At 43.5% G+C, this 27,867-nt stretch overlaps 1 protein-coding gene across 1 annotated transcript in view; it reads right to left on the reverse strand.

Annotated features, from left to right (window-relative positions):
- The window catches only part of Glb1 (galactosidase beta 1), a 116,791-nt gene that overhangs the window by 39,836 nt on the left and 49,088 nt on the right, over positions 1-27,867 (reverse strand). Inside the window, exons 8-10 of the mRNA XM_048348625.1 lie at positions 26,963-27,084; positions 26,840-26,880; positions 17,499-17,611 (exon numbers count right to left, since the gene is read on the reverse strand). Coding sequence (XP_048204582.1) covers positions 17,499-17,611; positions 26,840-26,880; positions 26,963-27,084 — 276 coding nt within the window. The remainder of the gene's footprint in view (positions 1-17,498; positions 17,612-26,839; positions 26,881-26,962; positions 27,085-27,867) is intronic.

Below are 27,867 nucleotides of genomic sequence, written 5' to 3' on the forward strand. Positions count from 1 at the left end.
GTACCCATGTCACTAGAAGCAAAGAAGGGGATCACTCCCCACATCAGAAAATTGTTAGATTTAGGAGTTCCGAAGCCCATCAGTCAGCCTGGAATACTCCACTGTTGCCTGTCAAAAAGCCTAATTCTAATGATTACAGACCAGTGCAAGACTTGAGAGAAGTTAACAAGAGAGTAATGGACATTCACCCAACAGTCCCAAACCTGTATACCCTGCTGAGCTCCCTGTCACTGAGCCATGTGTGGTATACTGTGTTGGATCTAAAGGATGCCTTTTTTAGCCTGCCCTTAGCCTCACAGAGCCAAAGCTACTTTGCATTTACTTGGCACGATCCTGAGATTGGGATAAGCGGTCAATTGACCTGGACCAGGCTGCCTGAAGGATTCAAGAATTCGCCTACCATCTTTGATGAGGTGTTACATGAAGAACTGAGTACTGCTTCAAAAATACTGGAATAAGTCTATTGCAATATGTAGATGTTTTGTTAGTAGCCGCTCCAGACCAAAATAGCTGTCTAAAGGGAACAGCTAGGCTCTTAAAGACTCGTGGCAACTTGGGCTATAGAGCCTCCACTAAAAGGCACAAATTTGTAAACCTGAAGTTACCTACCTGGGCTTCATATTAAAAGAGGGCAAGCGTTGGCTCTCAGATGCACGTAAAGAGACTGTGCTGAAAATCCCTGTGCCTAAGTCAGCCAGACAAGTCAGAGTTCCTGGGAACAGCGGGCTTTTGCCAGCTGTGGATACCTGGGTTTGCTGAGATGGCCAAGCTTCTACATGAAGCCACCAAAAACCTCCCAGAGTTTCATTGGACTGAGCAGATGCAAAAAGCCTTTGAGGCAATCAAGAAAAGCCTTCTGGAAGCCCCTGCCTTAGGCCTACCTGACGTGAATAAACCAGTCACATTATTCGTGGCTGAAAATAAAGGAATAGCAAAAGGGGTGCTCACCCAGCCAATTGGGCCCTGGAGATGACCAGTCACCTACTTGTCAAAGAAATTGGATCCTGTCGCCGCTGGGTGGCCTCCGTGCTTGAGAATAGCTGCAGTAGCCCTCTTGGCAAAAGATGCAGGTAAGTTGACTCTGGGACAGAACCTGACTGTGGCCACTCCACACGCTCTAGAGGGAGTGCTAAAACAACCACCCGACCGGTGGATGAGCAATGCCTGCATGGTCCATTACCAGATCTTGTTACTTAGCCCCGCAAGTGTCAGCTTCTGTGTACCTACAGCATTAAACCCAGCAACTCTGCTGCTGGATCTGGATCTGGAAGCGCCCCTGCATGATTGTGAGCAGATCCTGGCCCAAGCACATGGCCTCCGGCTAGACTTGCTGGATTTTCCGCTATCACATGGCGAGCACACCTGGTTCACAGATGGCAGCAGCTTCTTTCAGGATGGAAAAAGGTATGCAGGTATGGCGGTTACTACGGACACTGAGATAGTGTGGGCAGAGGCACTTCCCCAGGGAACTTCTGCACAAAGAGCAGAACTAATGGTACTAACAAAAGCCTTACAGATGGGAAAAGGAAAGAGACTAAATATCTATACAGACAGTTGGTATGCTTTTGCCACTGTACACGTTCATGGAGCCATCTACCAAGAGAGGGGGCTACTGACAGCCGAAGGAAAGGCCATTAGAAACAAGCAGGATATTTTAAGCCTCATCCGGGCCCTATGGGAACCAGCAAAGATTACCATTATGCACTGTCCGGGTCATCAAAAGGGAGTTGATTCGGTGACTAGAGGGAATAATCTGGCCGACCAGGCAGCCAAGGAAGCAGCCCTCCAGCCCAGAGCAGAAGTATTGACTCTAGTAGACCCAGGGCCACGAGGTTTGCCTCCTGTGCCCCAGTATTCCCAAGAAGACTTGGAGTGGATAAAGAAAATTCCCATGGCCCACAAAACCCTGGACAAAGAAGGAAACAATGACTGGTGGAAAACTGGTGAAGGGAAACTTATCTTGCCACAAGGGCTGGGTAAGGGGATCCTTAAAGGCATCCACCAAGCTTCTCACATGGGAACCCGAAGAATGCAGGACTTGCTCCGACACTCCAAAGTAAAAATTAGACAAGGAGATCAACTAATTGAAGATATTTAAAAAATTGCAAGGCCTGTCAGCTTACCAATGCCCCCAATCAACAAGTTACTAAAGGAGCTTGCCTCCGTGGGGATAGGCCAGGCGTATATTGGGAAATAGATCTCACAGAAATTAAACCTGGAAAATTTGGATACAAATATTTGCTAGTTTTTGTAGACACTTTTTCAGGATGGGTTGAAGCTTATCCAACAAAGCATGAGACCACGAATGTAGTGGCTAAGAAGATCCTGGAAGAAATCCTATCCAGGTATGGCTTCCCATCCACCACTGGGTCAGACAACGGACCGGCCTTCATCTCAAAAGTAAGTCAGGGAATAGCCACTGCACTGGGGATGGATTGGAAATTGCATTGTGCTTATAGACCCCAGAGTTCAGGACAGGTAGAGAGAATGAATCAGACTCTAAAAGAGACCTTGACTAAATTGGCCTTAGAGACGAGCAGACTGGGTGTCACTCCTTCCTTTTGCTCTGCTTAGAGTAAGAAATTCTCCTATCAGCTTGGCTTTACTCCGTTTGAAATAATGTACGGGTACCCTCCGCCCATTATCCCTAGCCTTTAGACTGAACTGCTTGCTGATTTGGATGATACTGAATTTTTGTGTAAACTTGATTATTTGCAGCAAGAATATGTGGCCCCAACTTAAGGCATTATATGATTCCACTTCTGTCCCTACCCCCCATTTATTCAGACCAGGGGACTGGGTGTTCATCCGGAGGCATAACCCCAAATCCTTAGAACCACGGTGGAAGGGACCCTACATAGTGCTACTGACTACTCCCACCGCCCTCAAGGTAAACGGCATCACCACTTGGGTCTATTGCTCCCACGCCAGGCCAGCTGACCCCTTTGCCCTGGACGACGACTACCGTGATGGAACATGGGAGGGTCTCCAAGCACCCGACTCAGCCACTTTGCCTTCGCCTCAAAAAAGAAAGTTAGACTGAATATTGTTATAATTTTCTTTTTGCCTTCTTTCCTTGCTACCCTGGCTAATGTTGATGTTATTTTGGCAGCTCACTCCAAAGTGGGGTGACCCCCTTATTTTAGCAACTAGCAGGAGTCCTGTAAAGTCCCATGCAAGAAGGCATCAGTAGTTTTGGGCTTGCTCAGGAATACGGGTATAGCCACCCAACCCTTAAGAGCACAGCTGAGAAGTTTATGTATTTTGTTGCTGACATTTGGATCTTAAACACTATACAGCTAATGGTAAGTCTGTATAGCTGAAAGTTAATTTTCAGTTTGAAGTAATCCTGCAGTCCCTTGGTAAAGTAGACTAAGGTTATAGGTTCCTGGCTAGGTAAGGTCAATGTCCCTCAGTCAGACTGAAGAAGCTACAGAAGATGGATGATCTTCACCCATCAGCCCCCCCTTTAAAACCAAGGGACCAGAGTTGTTTTTGGTTACTACTTTGGGCCCTATTGGCCCATGCCTTACCTCTATATCATCCCCTAGACATGCAAGCCATTGAAATGGACAGAATGGGGCCATGATTGGCTCCCAAGGTACCAAAGAGAAAAGGGGGAAAGGAAGAGCCAGACTTTGAAGTCTGGCTCCACTTTACCACGCGAACCCCACTTTACCACGTGAACCTGAGATAAGCAGGCCCTGTGGGCAAACCCAGGACAAGCTTATTAGGGCCCAGCCGGTCGAGAACTTTAACCACTGGGAATGCTTACCTCTAACTGCCCCCAGAATGCCTCAAGCCTTGAGCCAATCAGATTTGTACCTGTGTCCTAATCTTGCTTGCTTGAACACCTGATTGCTGTAACTTTGTTTTTTGCCTTTATAAGCCCTGTGCAATCGCAGCTCAGGGCTTCCTCCTAACCTCCGCTGTGTCGGTGGGTAGGACGAGGCCCGAGTTACAGCCCGCCTGAATAAAGCCTTGCTTTTGCATTTCAGAATGTCTGAGTCTCGGTGGCCTTCTTGGTGGTCTTCTCGCGACTTGGCATAACACTAGGTCTTGCACTCGCATATGTACACACAGACACACATGCCTGAAGTATTTAATAGTAAAGGACTGTGTTATATGCAATCTTCTAATGGCTTAGACATATAATGCATACATACATACATACAAATCGGGGAGAATGAACACAATTATAGAACAGAATGAAATACGGATGTGGGTAAATTTGAGTAGGGAACATAACTTTTAATATTGGAACTATCCTAAATAAAAAGTTAAAAGAACCCTATTAAGTATGTATTATACCCAATATGCTCACAAATTTGAGAGGTTTCACTTAGGGTCTTTCCTGGTTCCTACTTTCATGGTTCCTAATTTCTTTGTTTCCTCTAAAGTTATTTTTCTGTTTATTTCATCTTGGTCTATTTCCTGTTGCAGTATTTATGGTTGTTCACATTTAGTGGCAATGCCAAGAGAAGTATCGGTGCCTCCAGAATCATCCTGTCTACCAGTCCTGTTATGTGAACAGGGAAGGGCTTGCTAGCCTGGTAGCTTTGTTTTAGGGTGATTTAATAGAGTCATAACATATGGAAGGTCTTTGGCCTTGGGATGTTTGCATTTAAAACTATTTTGAAAGAAAAAAAATTCTGAGTGTCCTTGGCTCATACTTGTTATCCTAACTTCTCAAGAGGTTAAGATCTAAGGTTTGGGGGTTTGAAGTCATCCCAGGCAGCAAAAGTCCATGAGACTCTTAATCTTCAGTTAACCTCAAAAAGCCAGAAGGGGAGCAGTGGCTCAAGTAGTAGATCACTAGCCTTGAGCAAAAGAGCTCAAGGACAGCATCCAGCCCCTGAGTTCAAACCCAATAAACCTTTCCCACACACAATTAAGGAAAAAAATTCTTTTTTTGACTAGTGGAAATACAGCCTCCCTGACGAATTTGAGAGAGGAATAAAAGGGGGAAAGGAAATACATTGGGGTTAATTCACTGTCTCATTTTCAGCTCAGTTATACCCTGTAACATACCCTGTTATGTAGCTGTATTACCATGACTATAACAAAATACCTAAAGCAATCTAAACTTTATGAAGAAAACAGGTTTACTTAGCTTATAGATTTACTGCACCAAGGGCATGGTACCAGAATAAACTTTGCCCTGGGGAGGATCTTGTGATGGATAGCAGGAGCACATGAAGGAGGAAGAGATCTTATTTCACAACAGGAAGCTACAGAGGCCTCATGGGGCCAGGCTCATAAGAACCACCTTGGGAGAACTACCAGGGTTCTAAGATAAATACCTTAATTGATCTAAGGACCTTCCACTAGGCCTCACTTTAGTGTATGTGTGTGTGTTGGTAATAAGGTCTGAACTCTGGGCTCTCCCTTGGCCTTTTTGCTCATGGCTAGAAATCTATCACTGAAGCCCACATTCTACTTCCAGCCTTTGGTGACTAATTTGAGATAAGAGTCTCATAGATGCTCCTACCTGGGCTAGCTTTGAACCACAATATTCAGATCTCAGCCTTCTGAATAGCTAGGATTACAGCTGTGAGCTACTGGCACCCAGCTCTAGGCCCCACCTTGCAATGTTGTCACCCAGGGGACCAAGATCTCAACACATGGATGTAGAACAAACTGCATTCAAACCACGGCTCCCTGGATCTCCAGGGCTCTTTGGTTCCCAATGCCTTTCATACACTCTGGACACCAAGACTCTTCATCCTACATCCTTTAACTAGTCACCCATCTACTTTCTTTCTCTAGACTCTTCATCCTACGTCATTTAAGTAGTCACCCGTCTACTTCCTTTCTCTAGAGATCTTTTGAGATCTCTCATGCAGGGACAGCTTCCCCTTGGTTGATTTCATTTTTTCAAAATGTCCCTACTTTTGTCATCTCAGCTACATGGAAGGTTGAAATCAGGAGGACTGAGGTCCCAGGCCAACCCAGGCATAAATGAGTCTCCATCGTAATCAATAGATGGGTGCAGTGGTTTAGGCTTGTTATCCTAGCTCTGTGGAAAACAGGAATAGGCAGATCTTGGTCCAAGGAAATCTGGGTATATATTTGAGACATAATTAGAATAATAGCCAAGGCAAAAAGGGCTGGCAGCATGGCTAGGCCATAAAGTGCTTTCATGGAGCACAAGGCCCTGAGTTCTACACTCAGTATCCCCACCCCCTTAAATCCTTTATTATTTAATAATATTTTGGAAAGGAAAAGAGATAAAATACAATCAGAACTTTCAATGAAAAAGGTCTTTGTGTTTCTAATGTTCTATGAATTTGCATTTCTGTGACATTTAAAAAAGACATGAGCCAAGTGTAATAGTGTATATCTATAACCCTAGGTATTTGGGAGGCTGAGACAGGATAGCTTGAGTATGGAAATTTTGTCAGTTTTTATATATTCTAGACTGTGAATTTGTGATCACCTGTGCTGGGATTACAGATGTGTACCTCCATTCTTTCTGGTTTCCTTAGGCTTTGGAAGTACTAAAAATCACAGTGTGTTCTTATTCCCCCTGCCCCCAATCCAATTTTGACCATTCTGAATCCTGGAATATATGTAAACATTCTCAAATATCAGTTCATTAATGTCTGAAGAGTGAGCCATCTCCAAAATCCAGCTAAACTGTTCTATTTGATGACATCTCTATGAAGAACTAGAACAAAACATGTGTGTGCATGTGTGCGTGCATGTACAGATACTAGGGCTTGAATTCAGGGCCTGGGCACTGTCCATTAGCTTTTTCTCTTAAGGCTGGTATTCTACTACTCAAGCCATACCTCCACTTCCAGCTTTTAGGTGGAGATAAAAGTCTGATGGACTTTTCTGCCTGGGCTGGCTTTGAGCTGTGATTCTAGACCTCAGCCTCTTGAGTAGCTAATATTACAGGCGTTAGCCACCAGCATCCGGCTATAAATATTATCTTATATGATCAGAGGCACACAGGCATTGGGCCTTGGTGAAACAAAACTCAAAGCAGGGATTTTATTTATTTTTTTGAAGAGGCAAAAGGGGCAGTACTGAGATTTGATCTCAGGTCCTTGAACTTGCTAAACGAGTACTGTACCATTGAAATCCAGCCCCCAGCCCTATTTATTTGCTGTCTACTTTGGAGATGGAATCTAGTGAACTTTCCTGCCTGGGCTGTCCTCAAACTTCAATCCTCCTCCAGATCGTAGCCTCCTAAGTAGCCTACAGGCATAAGCCACTGACACACAGCTTTTAAAACAAGTTTTCAATTTATTCAAAAGCATAAAAAATTTCAGCAGGAGGAGGAGGTGCTGCCCTATAGTATCATGGTTCATTCCTCAAAGTCAAAGTGTTAACCATGTCTGGTTGAGATTTACCCACACCAAAGAGGACTACCTGAGAAAATGCAAATGTCATAAGTTTTATCATGGCTTGAAGACTGTCATGTAAAAGTCTTTCTGTGTCCTTCAGCCCTTCATCACAGGCACAGGCTAATGTAGCCTGCTGGGAACACCTCATCTCCTAAGTCCATGTGAGTGACAGATACTGCCTATAACCATCTAACATCCTCCTGAAATTAGTTAAAAAAAAAAAAAAAAGACATTTTCCACTCCTTAAGTGTTTGTAGCACCAGAGGTCTATATGGAGGTGTCTATCCTTCAGTTTCCTTTCCTACATGCAAGCAAGTATTTCCCATACAATTTAACAAATCAGCCAAGTGAATATAAAGTTTCATAGGAGCCCCTATTTTCACTTCCAGCTTTTTGGTGGTTTACTAGAGATTAGAGTAACATGGACTTTTTGATCCTCAGATCTCTGCCTCTTGAATAGCTAGGATTACAGATGTGAACCATCAGTGCCTAGCCCACTAAATCTTTTTATTTGACTCTGGGCCTGAGCATGTCCCTGGCTTCTTTTTGCTCAAGGCTAGCACTCTGCTACTTGAGCCACAGCGCCACTTCTGGCCATTTTCTGTATATGTGGTGCTGGGGAATCGAACCTAGGGCCTCATGTATATGAGGCAGGCACTCTTGCCACTAGGCCATATCCCCAGCCCCTTTTATTTCATTTGCATTGTTATTATAAAGGTGATGTACAAACAGGTTACAGTGACATAAGTCATGTAAAGAGAACATTTTTTTTTTTTGGACAATGTTATCCCTTCCCTTGCTGTTTCCCACTAAATCTTTTGAAGTAGGATAAGTCTCTCTTCCAGACCTGAAATACCAAGAAAAAGAACAAAAAAAGAAGGGAAATGATATATTAGGCTACCACCTATCGCTTTTATTCCTAAAGCTGGTCTCTATCATGTATCTGTCTTACTCTACTCGATGGTAGAATATGTAGGGGTTCCTGGGGTTATCTTTTGTGGGGCCGCTGGTCCTTCTCCCTGGCACTCCACATCAAGTCTCAGCCTCCATCTGGACTTCAATCCCCTAAGGTGATGGTTAGAAATACCTCAGGTTATTGAAATGTCACATAGAAATAAGGACACCAACTGGAAAAGAACTTAGCCAGGCAGAATCGACTTCTAGAGAAAGGTGCACCATCAGCCAAAATCTGGCAAGTGAGCACACAGAGCAGGGGGGCTGTTCCCCTTTCAACCCTAATGTGGCCCCAACCCTTTGCCTGGATTAGTCATCAGGCTCACAGTCTCTTATGACAAGCTAGCAACTGGCATTTGAACCACAAAGGGCAGGGAATTTTATAGGCTGGTTCTTAATAAACAAAGACACAAAGAAACCAGTTTGGCAGCAGAAAAGTTGAGAGAAGTCTGATGGACCATTAACAAAGAGTCCAGGAAGTCTTGGCCATACTGCCAGTCTCACACTGACAGAAAAGATGGTCTCCCGCATATCTGTAACTGTCTTGCCTCTCCTCCCTAGGAAATAACCAGGCTTATTGGACAGATGCTACCTGGATGTCCTCATGCATGTCTGCGACTGACTTGCCTTGTCTCCCTGGAAAATAACCAGGCTTATTGGACAGGTGCTACACCTGGATGTCATCTTGAGGTGAGCAAGCCCAGAACTGAATTTGGGGATCTCTTCCTGCCTCTGCCTCCTCTGCAAACACCTGTCTAAGTTGCCAATCCCAATACCTACTCCATTATCCATGTATCTTCCTTCTGCCTGCATCCAGCCAATCAGCAAGTCCTGACAATTTGGCTTCCTAATTTTTAAGTCTGTTGCTTCCTCTCCACATCTTGCTGCTCTGCATTATCTTGCTCCTTGCCACCAGCTGGATGCCTTTAGCATCCAACAGATCTTCTGCATCTTCATGCTAGAGAGGGATCCTAGTATGTGTCTATGTAATTTGTGAAAGTATGTAAATCAGCCATGTTGTAGTTAACAGGCTATATGCGTACCGCTCTTTCTGGCCCAGCCTCTCTGTGTCACACGACTTTTATGTCAGAAGGCTTCGCAGTGGTTACAGGCATTATGACCCCATTACACAACGAGGCTGGAGAGAAACATTTTAAAGCAGTTAGAGAAAAGAATTACCACCACCCAAGGAGCAACAACAACAGACAGATAATTTTTCAGAAGAACTGATGGAAGTTATGCAACAGTAGAATCATATCTTGTCAATGTTGATAAAAAATAAAAATAAAGCTATACAATAGTGGGGCACTGATGGCTTAAGTACTCAGGAGGCTGAGATCTGAGGATCATGGTTCACAACCAGACTGAGCAGGAAATCCATGAGACTTTTATCTCTAATTAATCACTAAGCTGAAAGTGACCAGGTGCCAGTGGCTCACACTTGTAATCTTAAGCTACTCAGGAAGCTGAGATCTGAGGATTGCGGTTCAAAGCCAGCCCAGGCAGAAAAGACCCTATGAGACTCTTATCTCCAATAACCACTCAAAAACTGGAAATGGAGCTGTGGCTCAAGTGGTAGAGCACTAGCCTTGAACACAAAGAGACTCAGGGACAGCACCCAGGCCCTGAGTTCAAGCCCCACATTAACAAAAAAATAAAATAAAATAAAAGTAAAGCTGGAAGTAAAGGTGTGACTTAAGTAGTAAAGTGCAAGCCTTGCGTGAAAAAGATAAAAGACAGTGCCCAGACCCTGAGTTCAAGCCCCAGTAGCAGCATACCCCTCCTCCGCCGAATATACACAAAGGAAATGAAAATCTTCTCTAGAAGATATCACTTTCTCCCACAAACCTCAAATATCTCCTCAAGTTCCAAGAGAGTGAGCCTACCATCAAAATTGCAAAGAAACAGTTACCATGAGCAAGAACCAAAAATCAGTCAAGAACAGAATCAGATATGGAAAGCCTTTGGATGCTAGAACGATCCAGTACAGACATACACCAAGAATATCTTTAAAGAAATAAAGGCAGGCTGTATATAGGCATGAGAAACTTTAAAAATGATGAACTAGGGGAGCAGGGAGGGGGGAATGAAGGAGGAGGTAACAAACAGTACAAGAAATATACCCAAGGCCTAACGTATGAAACTGTAACCTCTCTGTACATCAATTTGACAATAAAATAAAATATAAAAAAATGATGACCTAGCATTACAAATGTCTATGTGAACATGTAGAGTAAAAGATATAACTTAATAATTCTACAACATTTTAAAAATTGTTATTAGAAAGGTGAAGCACAGAGGGGTTATAGTTACATAAGTCAGGTAATGAGTACATTTCTTTTTGGACCCATAGAAATGTTTAACCTTGCTGGCTGCTAGTGGCTCATGCCTATAATCCTAGCAAATGAGGAGGCTTAGATCTGAGGATCGAGGTTCAAAGCTAGCCCAGGCAGAAAAGTCCATGAGATTCTTATCTCCAATCAACCACATGAAAAGCAGAAGTGGAGCTGTGGCTCAAAGTGGTAGGGTGCTAACCTTGAACAAAAGAGCTTAGACAGTACCCAGGCCCTGTGTTCAAGCCCCACAATCAAAAAACCAAAAAAGTTTAACCTCAGAATTTATAGCTGCAAAAGGAGAAACAATGGAATTAGAAGAGATATCTCAAGATAGTCAAGATTGTCATACAGAGAGTAAAAGAAGTTAAAGGTTTGAGGCTAAGATCAGAATGCTAAATAAACATCCAAAGATACTTGTTTGAACAAGAAAGATGATATCTTCAGACCTAAGAACTAAGGTAGTCAGAGATGGTAGCTCATGACTGTAATGCCAGCTACTGAGGAGATGAAGACTAGAACTGTGGTTTTGAGACTAGCATAGCCAAAAGCAGTAAACAAAAACCTGTGTCAACATACACAGTTGGCATGGGTGTGTGTGTGTGTATGATCCCCATGACAGGAAACAAATAGGAGGAACTCAAACCAGGTAGACCCAGGCAAAACTGTGAGACTGTATCTAAAAAATAAGCAAAGCAAAAATGAGTTAGGGGTATGGCTCAAGTGGGAGAGCACTTACTTGCTCAGCCAGTATGAGGACTTGCATTCAAATCCTAGTACAACACTGGATATTGTATATATGCTTACCTGAACTAGGGAAGGGAAAGAAAAATGAGGAAGGGCATAATAAATATGACAAGAAATGTACTCACTACCTTATTATGTAACTGTACCCCCTCTGCACATCATCTTGTCAATAAAATTTAATTTTAAAAAATCCTAGTACAAGCTGGGTGCGGGTGGCTCACATCTATAATCCTAGCTATTCAGAAGGCTGTGTTGACTGGGAATATGGCCTAGCGGTAGAGTGCTTGCCTCGCATACATGAAGCCCTAGGTTAAATTCCCCAGCACCACATATATAGAAAAAGCCAGAAGTGGCGCTGTGGCTTAAGAGCTAAAGTGCTAGCCCTGAGCAGAAAAGAAACCAGGGACAGTGCTCAAGACCCAGGACTGGCAAAAATAAATAAACAAATAAATAAAATAGAAAGAAATCACATGGCTGAGGCCTGAGGATAGAAATTCAAAGCCAGCCTAGGCAGTAAAGGCCATGAGATTCCAACTTCCAATTAACCATGAAAAAAGAAAAGCCACAAGTAGAGTTGTGGCTCAAGTGGTAGAGTACTAGCCTTGTACAACAAGAGTCCAAGGACAGCGCCTGGGAACTGAGTTCAAGCTTCAGGACTAGCAAAAAAAAAAAAAAAAATAGAATGAAGGAGTGGTACTAGGACACAGGTACTAGATCTTTGTCATGAGTTCTGAGTTATATACTCAAGTGCCCACCCTACAGTTCTACCAGCACATTTATTAGACATGTCAGACCAGCACTTCTAAGACTGAATTGCCCACCTCCCCACAGAAATGACAACTTTGGGGCTGGGAATATGGCCTAGTGGTAAAGTGCTTGCCTCGTATACATGAAACCCTGGGTTTGGGGCTGGGAATACAGCCTAGTGGTAAAGTACCCGCCTCATATACATGAAGCCCCAGGTTCGATTCCTCAGCACCACATAAACAGAAGAGGCCACAAGTGGCGCTGTGGCTCAAGAGGTAGAGTGCTAGCCTTGAGCAAAAAGAAGCCAGGAACAGTGCTCAGGCCCTGAGTTCAAGCCCCAGGACCAGCAAAACAAAACAAAACAGAAATGATAACTTTGTTCTTGCATAATGCTCAGGCCAAACACCTGAGAAATCTAATAGGTTCTCTCTCTCTCTCTCTCTCTCTGTGTGTGTGTGTGTGTGTGTGTGTGTGTGTGTGTGTGTGTGTGTGTGAGTGTGTATTCCACTCCTGAGGCTTGAATTCAGGGTATGGGCTTTGTCCCTTAGCTTTTTTGCTGAAGGCTAGAGCTCTACCACTTAAGCCACAGCTCCATTTCCAGCTTTTTGGTGGTTAATTGGAGGTAAGAGTGTCACAGATTTTCCTGCTTGGGCTGGCTTTGAACCATGATCTTCAGATCTCAACCTGAGTAGCTAGGATTACAGGTGTAAGCCACCAGTGCTTGGCAGCTCCACTTGTATGATATGGTCTGAACCTGACTAACTAGTTCCTTCTACCTTCACCAGCCATGATCTTCTGTCACAGAAAAGGCCACTTAGCCTTCCTTCTACACCTCTGCCTTTTTTGCCTTTTCTTCCAAAGTTGGCTGTCAGTACAGCCGCCAACTTGTCAACGGATCTTCATTTCAGCCTTTCAGCCTTATCAGTTTCCCCACCTATCTCTCTGGCCTCATGTCCTGCTTCCCTTTGCTTCATTTACTAGGCTCCAGCCACATATGGCACAAAGACAGTATTCGACAATACTTTATTTATTTAGTCAGTCATGGGCTTGAACTAAGGGCCTGGGCACTGTCCTTGAGCTCTTTTTCTCAAGGCTAGCACTCTACCATTTTGAGTCACAGCTCTACTTTCAGCTTTCTGGTGGTTAATTGGAGATAAGAGTCTTATGGCTTTTCTTTCCCAGGCTGGCTTTGAACCACAATCCTCAGATCTCAGCTTCCTGGGGAGCTAGAATTACAGGCATGAGCCACCAGTGCCTGGCTTGACAACACTTTTAAAATCATTTGTCAACGAATGAACTATGTGGGCAAAGTGGAACAGTATCTGAAACCATTATAGTACTGTTTTATAGGTTTATTTATTTATTAGTGCTGGTTAGTCCTGAGGCATGAATTAGGGCAAGTACTTCTTTTTTTTCAAGACTAGCACTCTACCACTTGAACCACAACTCTACTTCCAGCTTTTTTGGTAGTTTAGTGGAAATAAAAGAGTCTCACAGACTTCAAACCACAGTCCTTAGATCTCAGCCTCCTGAGTAGGTAGGATTACAGGCACGAGCTACCCATGCTTGATTATACATTTTGTGTTCTTGCTGGTACTGGGGTTTGAACACTGGGATTGGGGCTGACTCTTGAGCTCTGTGCTCAAGGCTAGTGCCCTACTACTAGAGCCACAGCTCCGTGTGTGTGTGTGTGTGTGTGTGTGTGTGTGTGTGTGTGTGTGTGTGTGTGTGTTTGCATGTATGGTTAATTGGAGATAAGAATCTCATGGTCTTTCCTGCATGGGCTTGCTTCTAACTCCGATCCTCAGATCTCAGCCTCCTAAGTAGCTAGGATGTAAGGCCTGAGCCACGCGTTCCTGGCTCCAAGTTTATTTTTTAAAAAGAAATGAAATGTGTAGGGAACTCTGAAGCTGAGCTGTGAAACCTGGAAAAAGTTTTGAGAGGTTGAAACACCACCTCAGCAGTACTGGGAATACTGAGAGCTAGATATGGGGTTAAAACAGACAGCTCTGGAGAGGGTTTTTTTGGGTTGTTTGTTTTCCCCCCAGTCCTGGGGCTTGAACTCAGGGCCTGAACACGGCCCCTGGCTTTTTTTTTTCTCAAAGCTAGCACTCTAGTCCTTAAGTCACAGCGCCACTTCCAGCTTATTCTATATATGTGGTGCTGAGGAATCAAACCCAGGACTTCATGTATACAAGGCAAGCACTCTACTACTAGGCCATATTCCCAGCCCCTGGAGAGGGTTTTTGACAAAATACAACATCCATACTTATTAAACGCTCTGGAGAGAACAGGAATAGATGGAACATTCCTCAAAACAATAAAAGCCATATACAACAGACCAACTGCTAACATCATATTAAATGGAGAGAAACTTAAATCATTACCCCTAAACTCAGGAACAAGACAAGGATGCCCACTCTCCCCACATCTTTTCAACATAGTGCTGGAATCCTAGCCATAGCAATAAGGCAAGAGGAGGACATCAAAGGGATCCACATCGGCAAGGAAGAAATCAAGCTATCCCTATTTGCAGATGACATGATCTTATATCTGAAGGACCCAAAAAACTCAGTCCCCAAACTCCTGCACCTAATAAACCATTTTGGCAAAGTAGCAGGATACAAAATTAATCCACAAAGTCAGCAGCTTTTCTGTACACCAGCAACGTACAAGCAGAAAAGGAAATTATGGAAACAATTCCATTACTGTAGCCAAAAAAGAATAAAGTACCTAGGGATCAACTTAACCAAGGACGTGATGGACCTGTTTAATGAAAACTATAAAAATCTAATAAGATAATCAAAGAAGACACAAGGAGATGGAAAGACCTCCCATGCTCATGGGTAGGCAGAATCAATATAGTGAAAATGGCCATATTGCCCAAATTGTTTTACAAATTCAATGCAATCCCCATCAAAATCCCAGTCACATTCTTCACTGAAATAGAGAAAGCAATCCATAAATTCATATGGAACAGCAAAAGACCTAGAATAGCCAAAGCAATTCTAGGCAAAAAAAGCAATGCAGGAGGTATCACAATACCAGACTTCAAGCTCTACTACAGGGCCATCATAACAAAAACAGCCTGGTATTGGTATAAAAACAGACCAGAAGACCAATGGATTAGAATTGAAGATCCAGAAATAAAACCTCACTCTTACAGTCAGCTGATATTCGACAAAGGAGCTAAAGACATACAATGGAATAAACATAGCTTCTTCAACTACTGGTGCTGGGAGAACTGGGCAGCCATATGCAGAAAACTCAAAGTAGACCCAAGCCTATCACCATGCACCAAGATCAACTCAAAATGGATCAAGGACCTCAATATTAGACCTGAATCCTTGAAACTACTGAAGGTCAGAGTAGGAAAGTCGCTAGAACTTATAGGCACAGGAAGGAACTTCCTGAATATAGTCCCAGGGGCACAACAGATAGGGGAGAGACTCAACAAATGGACTACTACAAATTAAAAAGTTTCTGCACAGCTAAGGACATGGCCACCAAAACAGAAAGACAGCCAACCATATGGGAAAGGATCTTTACCAGCACAGCAACAGACAAAGGCCTAATATCTGTCATCTACAGAGAACTCAAAAAACTAAGCCTCTCCAAGCCCAATAAACCAATTAGGAAATGGGCAAAAGAGCTAAAGAGAGATTTCACAAGAGAAGAAATAAAAATGGCAAAGAAACATATGAGGAAATGTTCAACATCCCTGGTAGTAAGGAAATGCAAATAAAAACAACACTGAGATACCACTTCACGCCAGTTAGAATGGCTATACTCTGAACTCAGGCAACAACAAATGCTGGAGGGGGTGCGGGGGAAAGAGGAACCCTTTTCCATTGTTGGTGGGAGTGCAAATTAGTACAACCACTTTGGAGAACAGTATGGAGGTTCATCAAAAGCTCAATATAGACCTATCCTATGACCCAGCCATACCACTCGTAGGCATCTATCCTAAACAGCAAAACCCAAGATATAAAAAAGACATTTGTACTTCCATGTTTATCGTGGCACAATTCACAATAGCCAAAATATGGAAACAACCCAGATGCCCCTCCACAGACGAATGGATCCAAAAATATGGTACTTATACACAATGGATAGCAATTAGGAATGGTGAAATATTGGTATTCGCAGGGAAATGGTCAGAACTTGAACAAATAATGTTGAGCGAGACAAGCCTAGAACACAGAAAACAAAGGGCATGATCTCCCTAATATATGACTGTTAACAAAGGGGACGGAGAGACAGTAGAGACCAGGTCTGTGAAACCAAAAACTGCTTGTCAAATAGTATTTCCCACAGGATTGGGACAGCGAACCAACATTATGTAACTAAAACCAAACAACTACTCAACATACAAAGGTAAAAAATCAACCTCTCAGTGGAATACAATAGCTCAAAAGCTAAGTATGTACGTTCATATAAGACTACTGTCGACATATTGTCTAATATCGACATTACATTTAAAGCCTAGGCGAATTTCTTGGGCCTGACCACGTGGCTATTGTATATGTTCTTGATACATTGTATATTGTATATATGTCTACCTGACCTAGAGAAGGGAAAGAAAAACAGGGCGTAAGATATCACAAGAAATGTACACACTGCCCTACTATGTAACTGTACCCTTTTTGCACAACACCTTGTCAAAAAAATTTGTGTTCAATTAATAAATAAAGTAAAAAAAACAATAAATAAAAAAGCCAGACAGTTTATAGGCAGAAAAGGGATGTGTGTGTGTGTGTGTGTGTGTGTGTGTGTGTGTGTGTGTAACTTCAAAACTCAGGTGACTGAGCAGAAAAACTGTGGTGGTTTGTTTTTTTCCCCACCACAGAGACAGGAAACCCCACCTGGGAGCTTTAGGTATCTCAAAAGGTTATGCTGCTGGCAGGACTAAGCACTTTAGAGCAGGCCAGAAGGAAACAACAATCATTTCCCCCACGTAGAACACTAGAGTGCTGCTCATTTCCCACTGGTGCTATGTTCCTTTCTTTCCCCTAAATATTTCATGTTTTTAAGTGGACACACATTTTCTTGCCTTAAGTAATGGGAATGGCTACCATATGTTGACATATCAGTATGGACAGGCTGTCCTGCATGGTGTTAAAAGGTCCTTTTGACCCACTCATAATCAAGTGTGGTCATCCCAATTTTACAAATAAATCCCTCAGTGGAGTAATTTGCTCAGAGGCTTGTCCCTGACTGGGTGTTAAAGACACTCAAACTTAAACTTCTTTTCATCTACTCTTTTAAACGTGCAGGCCGGAAGTCATCTAGAGCTACAAGGAGCTCAAAGCAGACTTTGCTGAGACCAGCCCACCATTAATCACCCTTACAAAGCACTCACCTTCTGGATAACCTTTCGAATAGCAAAATACTTCGCAGTGAGATCCCCGGCCTCAGTCAATGGGGCATCATAGTCGTAGCTGGTGGGCTGTGCTGCATAGGGTGTGTTGGCCCCTAGGAGACAAAAGACATGCCACAAGTTACTCCAGAAAGACTGGCCTTGGGATAAGATCCTGGGGGACCCATAATCTCAGGATCTTGGAGAAAAGAAATAAAGGATATGTTAAGTCAATTGCTAAGAGATTCAGATGTACTTTTTTTTTTTTCAACCATAGGGCTTGAATGCAGAACCTGGGTGCTGTCCCTGAGCCTTTTCTGCTCAAGGCTAGTGCTCTAGCACTTTGAGCCACAATACCACTTCCGGTTTTTTCTGGTGGTTAATTGAAAATGAGCCCTGGGTGGCTTTGAATCATGATCCACAGACTTCAGTCTCCTAGTAGCTAAGATTACAGGGGTGAGCCACAGTGCCCGGCTCACAGAGGTGCTCTTTAGAGATAAGTTTGTTCCTACAGGTATAGAGTTATCATAGCAGTTTTTCTATCCCTTCCTCCCTGTCCCCTGACTCTCTGGAAGCTCACAGCTGTCATTCTAACAGGTATCTCCTTCTGGGGACAAGTAAGACACCTGGATCTACCTTCCCCCACCCAAAATCTGTTAACAACTCAGGAGCAGTAATGGGAGGACATATGACAGAATGTTTCTATTAACCCTCTAATGTCTTCCATCTGGGTAACTGAGCAAAGGTCTGATGGAGATACAGATGACTAGGTTGAGAATCAGCAGAAAAACCAAGAGGAAAGTAGACAAAACAGCATGGGAGATGGCTGCAGACGCACAGGTCTTTCTTTGTGTCTGCAGATACAAAGGAGGTAACCTGCTGTGGGCTCTTGGCCCCCTCCTGCAGGACAAAGGCACAGTCACTACCCCACTGACAGGGCATGGCTGCCTATACTTCTCCAATGTGACTGTCTGTGGGCGTGGCCTTTTCAACTACCTTCCCCTAGGTTACAAGCATCTTGGGATAGCCTACTCCAACAGCTGACCAGGACAGTGGCCAATTGCCTCAAAAGGTTTCAGAATTCCCTCCAATGGGCTGAAGCCATTCATAAAGTTGCATTACAGCCAAATGCTGCAAATCCTTCCCCGTGGTCTCTCACAGACATAGTCCTGAGGTCCCAAGGGCACAGTCATCTCAGACTTGTGTTTCCCTAGGAACTTGACCTACCTAGCACACACAAAAAATGAAGGGCATCAATGCCATGCCTACAAAAAAGGCTAGCATTGTCCAAGAGGCAGAGTCTAGAGCAGAGTTATCTCTGTGACTGCGCCTTGATTCCGATGATGTTTACAGATATCAAGCTGTCTGCAATGGTAGAAGGCCTTCAAATTTTTGACCCTGCAGAAGAGTCACATGGAGAGACTGTTAAGATACAACTTTTGGCTCACACCTGTAGTCTTAACTACTCAGGAGGCTGAGATCTGAGGATCAGGCTCAAAGCCAGCCCAGGCAAGAAAGTAGAGACTCTTATCTCCAGTTAACCACCAGAGAACTGAAAGTGGTGCTGTGGCTCAAGTGGTAGAGCACTAGCCTTGAGCTGAAGAGCTCAGGGGCAGCACTCAGGCCCAGAGTTCAAGACCTAGGACCAAAGAAAAAAAAAAGGTACAACTTTTGGTCTGGGGGTATACTTCAGTGCAAGGTCCTATCCTAATCCCTGACACAAGAAGGAAAGAAAGAAAAGAGAAAGAGGGAGAGGGAGAGGGAGAGAGAGACAGAGAAAGGAAAAAAGGGAGGGAGGGAGGGAAGCAGAGAGAGCAAGGGAGAGAGAGACCCTCACAATTTTTTTTCTTTTCTTTTCTTTTTTTTTACAATTTTTTTTTCTTGCCGGTCCTGAAACTTGAACTTGGAACCTGGACACTGTCCCTGAGCCTTTTTGTTCTCAAGGCTAGCACTCTATCACTTGAGGCACAGCACCACTTCTGGCATTTTCTGAGTAGTTTATTGGAGATAAGAGTCTTACAGGCTTTCCTGTCTGGGTTGGCCTTGCACTGCAATCCTCAGATCTCAGCTTCCTGGGTAGCTAGGATTACAGTTGTGAGCCATACGTACCTGTCTCATATTCCCACAATTTCTAAGGCCCACCCCCCAGAGATCTTGATTCAGCAGGGAGAACTGGAGATGGCACCCATCTTTTTATTGGTTGAGATGGAGTTTTGGAAACTTTTTGTCTAGGCTGGACTGGAACCACAATTTTCTTAGTCTGAGTGCCTGCTGAGTAGCTAGGATGCTTTGGAGGCATGAGTCACACTATAGCCAGCATGAGACCTCATTCTTAACAGGATCCTGGGTGATGGGACTGAATCCATCTTAGAACCAGAAGGTTTTGTGCTTTTCTCTTGTATGTCAAAGACCATTTGGCAACACAAGTGTATGAGAAGAAAGTGATTTTAAGGTTCATCTTTTATCCAATCTAACTTATGATTAATTAAATGAGACAAAATAAGGTAGTTCAGCCAGGTGTGGTGGTACATATCTATAATCCTGGTACTTGAGAGGCGGAGACAGAAAGATTGAGAGTTCAAGGCCCGCCTAGGTTACATAAAGAGACCCTGTCTATATTTTAAAAAGAAGAGACACAGTTCATCTAGTATTAGCAATAAATTCCTCAGACAATTTACAAAGGATGGGCATTGGATGGTGGAGGTAGTGTCTAAGAGAGACAGGACCAAGGCAAAGGTTGTTTGTTTGGTTTTTTTTTTTTTTTTTTGCGGGGAGCAGGGAGTAGGGGTTCAAAGTTCTCTACACAGAATCCCCATCTCCAAAGACCTGGACCCCTCAACCAGCTAATTTTCCTTCAGTTCTTCTTAACCAGGTCATAGCCAACAGGTCTGCCTGCCTTAGGGGAAGCACAGGTTAAAACACATCCCTTCATGTGAAACATCAAGAAAAATAAAACCACATCCTTGCTGAGGGAGTTCACCTTCTTTGTGGCTCCTCTTCTCCCTCATGTGGCTGGGGTGGCAGGCAGGGCTCACTTAGGTCTTGCTCTGCACTGAACACACTTGCCTTTAAGGACTGACTACACCTCAGTGCTGCAGCTGGGCCAGGCACAGTGCAGGCTCAGCAAGTGGTGTCATAATGAGTGGAACAGTGTGACTTTCAGAAACAAACTCATCAGGTCTCAGACATTCAGGCTGGGAAGTGGGCCAGTGGCCAATGAATGGGGGGACTGGAGACCAAAACTCCCACCTAGTTCTTTCTACCAGTGCGTCTTCCAGTGGATGCCTCCAGACCAACCCAGGGCAGGGAAATAGCACATGCTCAAGACGAAGTGAGAGAGTGAGAGGCAGGAAGGCAGTAGAAAGGGGGACATTGTGCTCCTCAACTCCCCACACTGTGGGGAAGTGGAGGGAAGCCTAGGTCTCACAGGCAGCTGCCACACAGATGTGGACACGCAGACACAGAATATGGGGCAAACAAAGACTGCAGCAGTAGGACAGACCAGGCTAGAGAATGCAGCAGGGCTGGTTCGGGGCCACTGGGGGACTGCAGGTGGCACAGAGTTATGCAAAAGGCATTGGCTCTGGTTCACTGAGGCCTGAGCTTGAATCCAAGTTCTACCCTTTGCCAAGAAGCACATGGGTCATTTTTGCACCCAGATATTATCTATAAACTGGTATTGACATTCTCTATCCTATCCAAGTCAGATATGAGAATTAAACAGGATAGAGAGGCAGAAAGAAGGCTGATGGACTGGAGCTGTATGAAGACAGCTTTGCTTCCTGAGTGATGGGATTTGTTTTGCTTTTGGTGTGGGTACTAAGGTTTGAACTCAGGACCTTGCACTGTTGTTTTCACTCACACTGGGTGAGCCACACTTCCAGTTTGGTTTTTATTGCCAGTTGCTAGTTGGAGATGAAGTCTCAGGGACTTTTCTGCCCAGGGTTGGCTTCGAACATTGATTCTCAGATTTCAGCCTCCTGAGAGAATTACAGGTGTGAGCCACTGGTACCTCACTGAGTGATAGTTTTATTTTGCCTAAATTTCTTTTCTAAAAAGAATGTACTAAACAGTAAGATTTGGGGAATGTGTGTGCCAGTACTGGGGCTTGAACTTAGGGCCCCTTGGTTTCACTCAGCTTTTCCACTCATAGCTGATGCTCTATCACTTGCATCATACCTCCACTTCTGACATTTTGCTGGGCAAGTGAAGACAAAAGTCTCTCATATTTGTCTCTGTGGGATACCTTTGAACCATGATAATCAGATCTCAACCTCCTGGGTATCCAGGATCATAGGCATGTGCCACCCATGCCCAGCTTCACAATAAGATTTCTAAAAATTATGTCATGCACTGTAAAGTTACAGAATGTTCCAGTCTTTCTTCATCAACCAGTCAGCTTCAATTCCACCACTGGCAGCTAGGCGGGGGCCTTCTCTGCTAAGTGCACAAGGATCAATCATCCCCAGACACAACCCTATCTAACTGTAAAACACAGAAAGCCTAACATCAATAACCAACCTCAGTACACTACTTTTTGTGTGAGTGTCAGTACTGGAGCTTCAACTTAGGGCCTTCATGCTCACTTAGGTTGCTCATTCAAGGTTAGTACTTTACCAATTGAGGCACACCTTTACTTTGGGCTGTTTGGTGGTTAACTGGAGATGAGACCTCAAGGACTTTCTTCACAGGCTGGCTTCAAACCATAACCTTAGAGCTCAGCCTCCTAAGTAACTGGAATTAAAGGTGTTGCCACCAGTGCCTAGCTGCAGTACATTTAATTTTTTTTTATTATTATTGTTATTATCAGGTCCTGGCACTGTCTTTGAGTTCTTTTTGCTCAAGGCTAGCACTCTACTACTTGAGCCACAGTGCCACTTCCAGCTTTTTCTGTGTATGTAGTACTGAGGATTTGAACCCAGGGCTTCCTTCATGCATGCTAGGCAAGCACTCTACCACTAGGACTAACTCCTGGCTTGCATTACACTTTTAAGACTGTCTTTTAAACAGTAACATTTGAGTTTTATAGTGTTTTCCACTTCTGACAACAGTAATGACACTGATAACATCTGTGAGCCTGGTCTTCTTCTAGCCCATGTCATTCAACCAGACAGCAGACAAAGATGAAACTCCATTTTGGGGGGTGGGGTGGGGAGTCAGTCATGGGGTTTGAATTTAGGGCCTAGGCATTGCCCCTGAGCTCTTTTATTCAAAGCTAGCAGTCTACCACTTTGAGCAACAGCGTCACTTCTGGTTTTCTGATGGTTAACTGGAGATAAGAGTCTCATGAACTTTTATGCTTTGGATGGCTTCGAACAATGAACATCAGATCCAAGCCTCTTGAGTAGCTAGGGTTACAGGCATGAGCCAATGGCACCCAGCTTGAACCTCTAGGGCTTGAACTCAGGGCCTGGGCTCTTTCCTGAGTCTCTTTGTGCTCAAGGCTAGAGCTCTACCACTGGAACCACAGCATCACTTCCAGCCTTTTCTGTTTATACGGTACTGAGGAATTGAACCCAGGGCTTCATGCATGTTTGGCAAGCTCTCTACCACTATGCCACATTCCACCCCCAAACTCAATTTCTTAATAGTTGATAGTATCCAGTTTTAGATCCTGAGAGATTCACTCCCAAACAGCCTCCAAAATATAACATCCTGGCTTCATCAATAATTCAAAGAGATAAATGCAGATGTTGAGAGGCAGGGGATGATCATTATTTACAACACATGATCTGTCTTTTCAAAATTGATTAAAAAAATGCTGAGGAATTTGTCATAATCTCCCATATCCTCCCTCCAGATATGGGAATGTAAAGTGGTGCTACCAGTCTGGAAAACATAATGGCTCAAAGTTATCACACAACCCCACAATTCTACTACTACTACTACTACAAACCCCAAAAGCAAAGATCCAGGCACCTATATTCCTACATTCACAATATCATTCACCAAAGCCTCAAAGTAAAATTAACCCATGTGTTTATCAACCAATGAATGGATAACAAAATATTGTGTATAACCACATCATAAAATAGTATTTAATAATAAACATTTTTGAAGTGCTAATACATTCTATAACATGGATGAGCCTTAGAAATATTAGTTTAGCTGGGCACTGGTGCTCACGTCTGTGATCCTAACTACTCTGGTGGCTAAGATCTAAGGGTCCTGGATCAAAGCTAGTCCACGCAGACAATCTGAGAAACTCTTAGCTCCAATTACCCAACAAAAAGTTGGAAATGGAGCTGTGGCTCAGTGTTAGATTGCTAGCTTTCAGCAAAAAAGCTAAGGCCCTGAGTTCAATTTCCAGTACCTTTACAAAACAACAACTAAGAAATATGAGGCTAGATGAAAGAATTCAGACTGAAAAACTACATACTGCATGGTTCCATTTATATGGAATGTTTAGGACAGGTCAATGACACGGATGGGCATGGATAGATATGAGATTTCTTTCTTCTCCCTTCTCCCTTCTCCTTCTCCTTCTCCGTTTGCCAGTCTTGGGGCTTGAACTCAGGGGCTGGGCACTGTCTCTGAGCTTCTTTTGCTCAAGGCTAGCACTCTACCACTTGAGCCATGTTCCCAGCCCCCCAAATCAGATTTCTATTAATTAATTTATTTATTTATTGTCGTGGGGCTTAAACTCAGGACTTGGGCACTGTCCCTGAGCTTTTTTGCTCAAGTCTAGTACTTTACCACTTGGAGTTTCAGCACCACTTTTGTGAGACACTTATCTCCAATTAATGACCAAAAAACTAGAAGTAGAGCTGTAGCTCAAGTAGAGGGCAAGCCTTGAGCAAAAAAAGTTCAGGAACAGCACTCAGGCCCTGAGTTCAAGTCCCAAGATTGGCCCAAAAATAAAGTAAGTTGAGCCAAGTGTCAGGGGCTTACGACTCTAATCCTAGCTAGCAGAAGGCTGACATCTGAGGAAGATTGAGATTCAAAGTGATCTTAGAAGAGTCCATGAGACTCATCTCCAATTAACCTCCAAAAAGCCAAAGGCAGAGTTGTGGCTCTAAGTGGTTGAGTGATAGCCTTGAGCGAAAAGCTAAGATACAGTGCTCAAACCCCAAGACCAACACATACACACATACAAAAACTGAAAGTAAAGCTGTGGCTCAAGTGGCAGAGTACCAGCCTTGAGTGAAAAAGCTAAAGGATACTACATTCTTCACTGAAATTCATATGGAACAGCGAAAGACCTAGAATAGACAAAGCAATTCTAGGCAAAAGAAGCAATGCTGGAGGAATTACAATACCAGACTTCAAGCTCTATTATAGAGCCATCATAACAAAAACAGCCTGGTATTGGTATAAAAACAGACCGGAAGACCAATGGAATAGAATAGAAGACCCAGAAATAAAGCCGCATTCTTACAGTCAGCTGATATTTGACAAAGGATCTAAAGACATACAACAGAAAAAACATAACCTCTTCAACTACTGGTGCTGGGAAAACTGGGCAGCGACATGTAGAAAACTCAACGTAGACCCTAGCCTATCACCATGCACCAAGATCAACTCAAAATGGATCAAGGACCTCAACATCAGACCTGAATCTTTGAAACTACTGAAGGACAGAGTAGGAAAGACGCTAGAACTTATAGGCACAGGAAGGAACTTCCTGAATAGAGTCCCAGGGGCACAACAGATAGGGGAGAGACTCAACAAATGGGACTACTACAAAATAAAAAGTTTCTGCACAGCTAAAGACATGGCCACCAAACTAGAAAGACAGCCAACCATATGGGAAAGGATCTTTACCAGCACAGCAACAGACAAAGGCCTAATATCTGTCATCAACAGAGAACTCAAAAAAACTAAGCCCTTCCAAGCCCAGTAAACCAATTAGGAAATGGGCAAAGGAGCTAAAGAGAGACTTCACAAGAGAAGAGATAAAAATGGCAAAGAAACATATGAGGAAATGTTCAACATCCCTGGTAGTAAAGGAAATGCAAATAAAAACAACCCTGAGATACCACCTCACTCTAGTTAGAATGGCCTATACTCTGAACTCAGGAAACAACAAATGCTGGAGGGGGTGTGGGGAGGGAGGAACCCTTCTCCATTGTTGGTGGGAGTGCAAATTAGTACAACCACTTTGGAGAACAGTATGGAGGTTTCTCAGAAAGCTCAACATAGACCTACCCTATGACCCAGCCATACCACTCCTAGGCATCTATCCTGAACAACAGGCCTCAAGATATCAAAAAGACATCTGCACCTCCATGTTTATCACTGCACAATTCACAATAGCCAAAATATGAAAACGACCCAGATGTCCCTCCACAGATGAATGGATCCAAAAAATATGGGACCTATACACAATGGAATACTACATAGTGATTAGAAATGGTGAAATACTGGTATTTGCAGGGAAATGGCCAGAACTTGAACAAATAATGTTGAGCAAGACAAGCCTAGAACACAGAAAACAAAGGGGCATGATCTCCTTGATATATGACTGTTAAGGTGGGGGGAGGGGGAGACAGTAGAGACCAGGTCTGCGAAACCAAAAACTTCTTTTCAAATGGTATTTCCCACAGGTTTGGGTCAGCGACCCTGCATTATGTATCTAAAACTAAACAACTACTAAACATAAAAAGGTCTAGAATAGACCTATCAGTGGATCACAATATCTCAACAGCTATGTACATATGATCATATAAGATGAGGATAAGCAAAAAAAATCTCTAAGAAAAGGACACAGGAGGATGCTACTGTTGACGTTACATTTAAAGTTCTAGGTAAATTTCCTTTGACGTACGCTACGTGGTTAGTGTATATGATTTTGGTACACTGAGTATTGTATATATGCCTACCTGATCTAGGGAAGGGAAAGAAAAATGAGGGTGTAAGGTATCACAAGAAATGTACTCACTGCCTTATTATGTAACTGTACCCCTTTTACACAACACCATGTCAACAAAATTTAATTAAAACAAACAAAAAAAAAGCTAAAGGACAATGACCAGGTCATGTCTTTCTTCCTCTTCTTCTCTTTTTGCTAGTCTTGGGGCTTGAACTCAAGGCCTGGGCATTGCCCCTGAGCTTCTTTTGCTCAAGGCTAGTGCTCTACCACTTGAGCCACAGGGACACTTCTGGCCTTTTCTGTACATGTGGTACTGAGGAATCGAGCCCAGGGCTTCATGCATGCTAGGCAAGCACTCTACCACTAAGCCACATCAATCAAAAGTAAATTGATATATATAGGTAATTCTCATATATGAGAAAATTAGAAGACAAAATTAGAAAATAATTGTTCATAGATACACTTCCCCACATCAAGTATCAGAACCATATATAGCATGAGCTTCTACAAACAGATATTAAATTGCTCTTACCATTCCAATAGGCAAAATTGGTCCCACCTATAAACATGTACCTACAAGGAAATAAGAGAACACACAGTATTTCACAGTAAGCAAAGAATGCCAGGAACCCTCCCCCACATATCTAATACTTACAAGTTCACACTTGCCCCTTGGGCAAGCATCTCAGTGAGAGTGGAGGCCACTTGGAGAGTCATGACTCTGGAATGAGGCTGGCCCCAGTGGTCTAACCAGCCAGTATAGAATTCAGAGTTGATCTAAAGGGGGAAAAAGGAAGTAGAACATGTTGCTCAAGTGGTAAAGTGCCAGTCTTGAATGAATAACAAAACAGTGAGACAAAGGACAAAGAGTGAACCAAATGAAACAGTGATACTCACAAGACACTATGTTGGAAATAAACTTTACAACTTGAAGGAGAGGGGAGTGAGGAAGAGGGAAAGGGGAGAAAACTAGGGAGGGGGTAACATAATATACTCATTACCTTTCTTATGTAACTGTAACCCCTCTGTACATCATCTTGACAATAAAATGAAATTTTAAAAAAAGAAAAAGCCAAGTGAGAGTGAGCTCAATGCTGAGTTCAAGCAAGCGTGTGTGCACACGCACACACACGCATGGGCACGCCTGGGGGAAAAAAAGAAAGAAAGAAGAGAAAAGAACAGAACAAAACATGGGGCTTAGGATACACCTATGGCTTCTGGATGCTGGGGCACTCCTGTAATGCTCCTTCTGCTCCATCTAGGGACAGCAGAAAGGGGGTGCAGTTTGAAGCCAGTGTAGGCAGAAAAGTCCCCATGAGACTCTTAACTCAAGGTAATCACTCAAAAACTGGAAGTAGAGCTGTGGATCAAGTGGTATGGTGCTAGCCTTGAGTACAAAGAGGCTCAGGGACAGCACCCAGGCTCTGAGTTCAAGCCCCACACCAACAACAAAAAAAAATAAACTAGACTGGAAATTGGGCACTGGTGGCTCACATCTGTAATCCTAGCTACTCAGGAGGCTGAGATCTGAGGATCACAGTTCAAAATCATCACAGGCAG

The sequence above is a fragment of the Perognathus longimembris genome, chromosome 6 (assembly GCF_023159225.1).
Source record: "Perognathus longimembris pacificus isolate PPM17 chromosome 6, ASM2315922v1, whole genome shotgun sequence".
NCBI classification, from domain to species: Eukaryota; Metazoa; Chordata; class Mammalia; order Rodentia; family Heteromyidae; genus Perognathus; species Perognathus longimembris.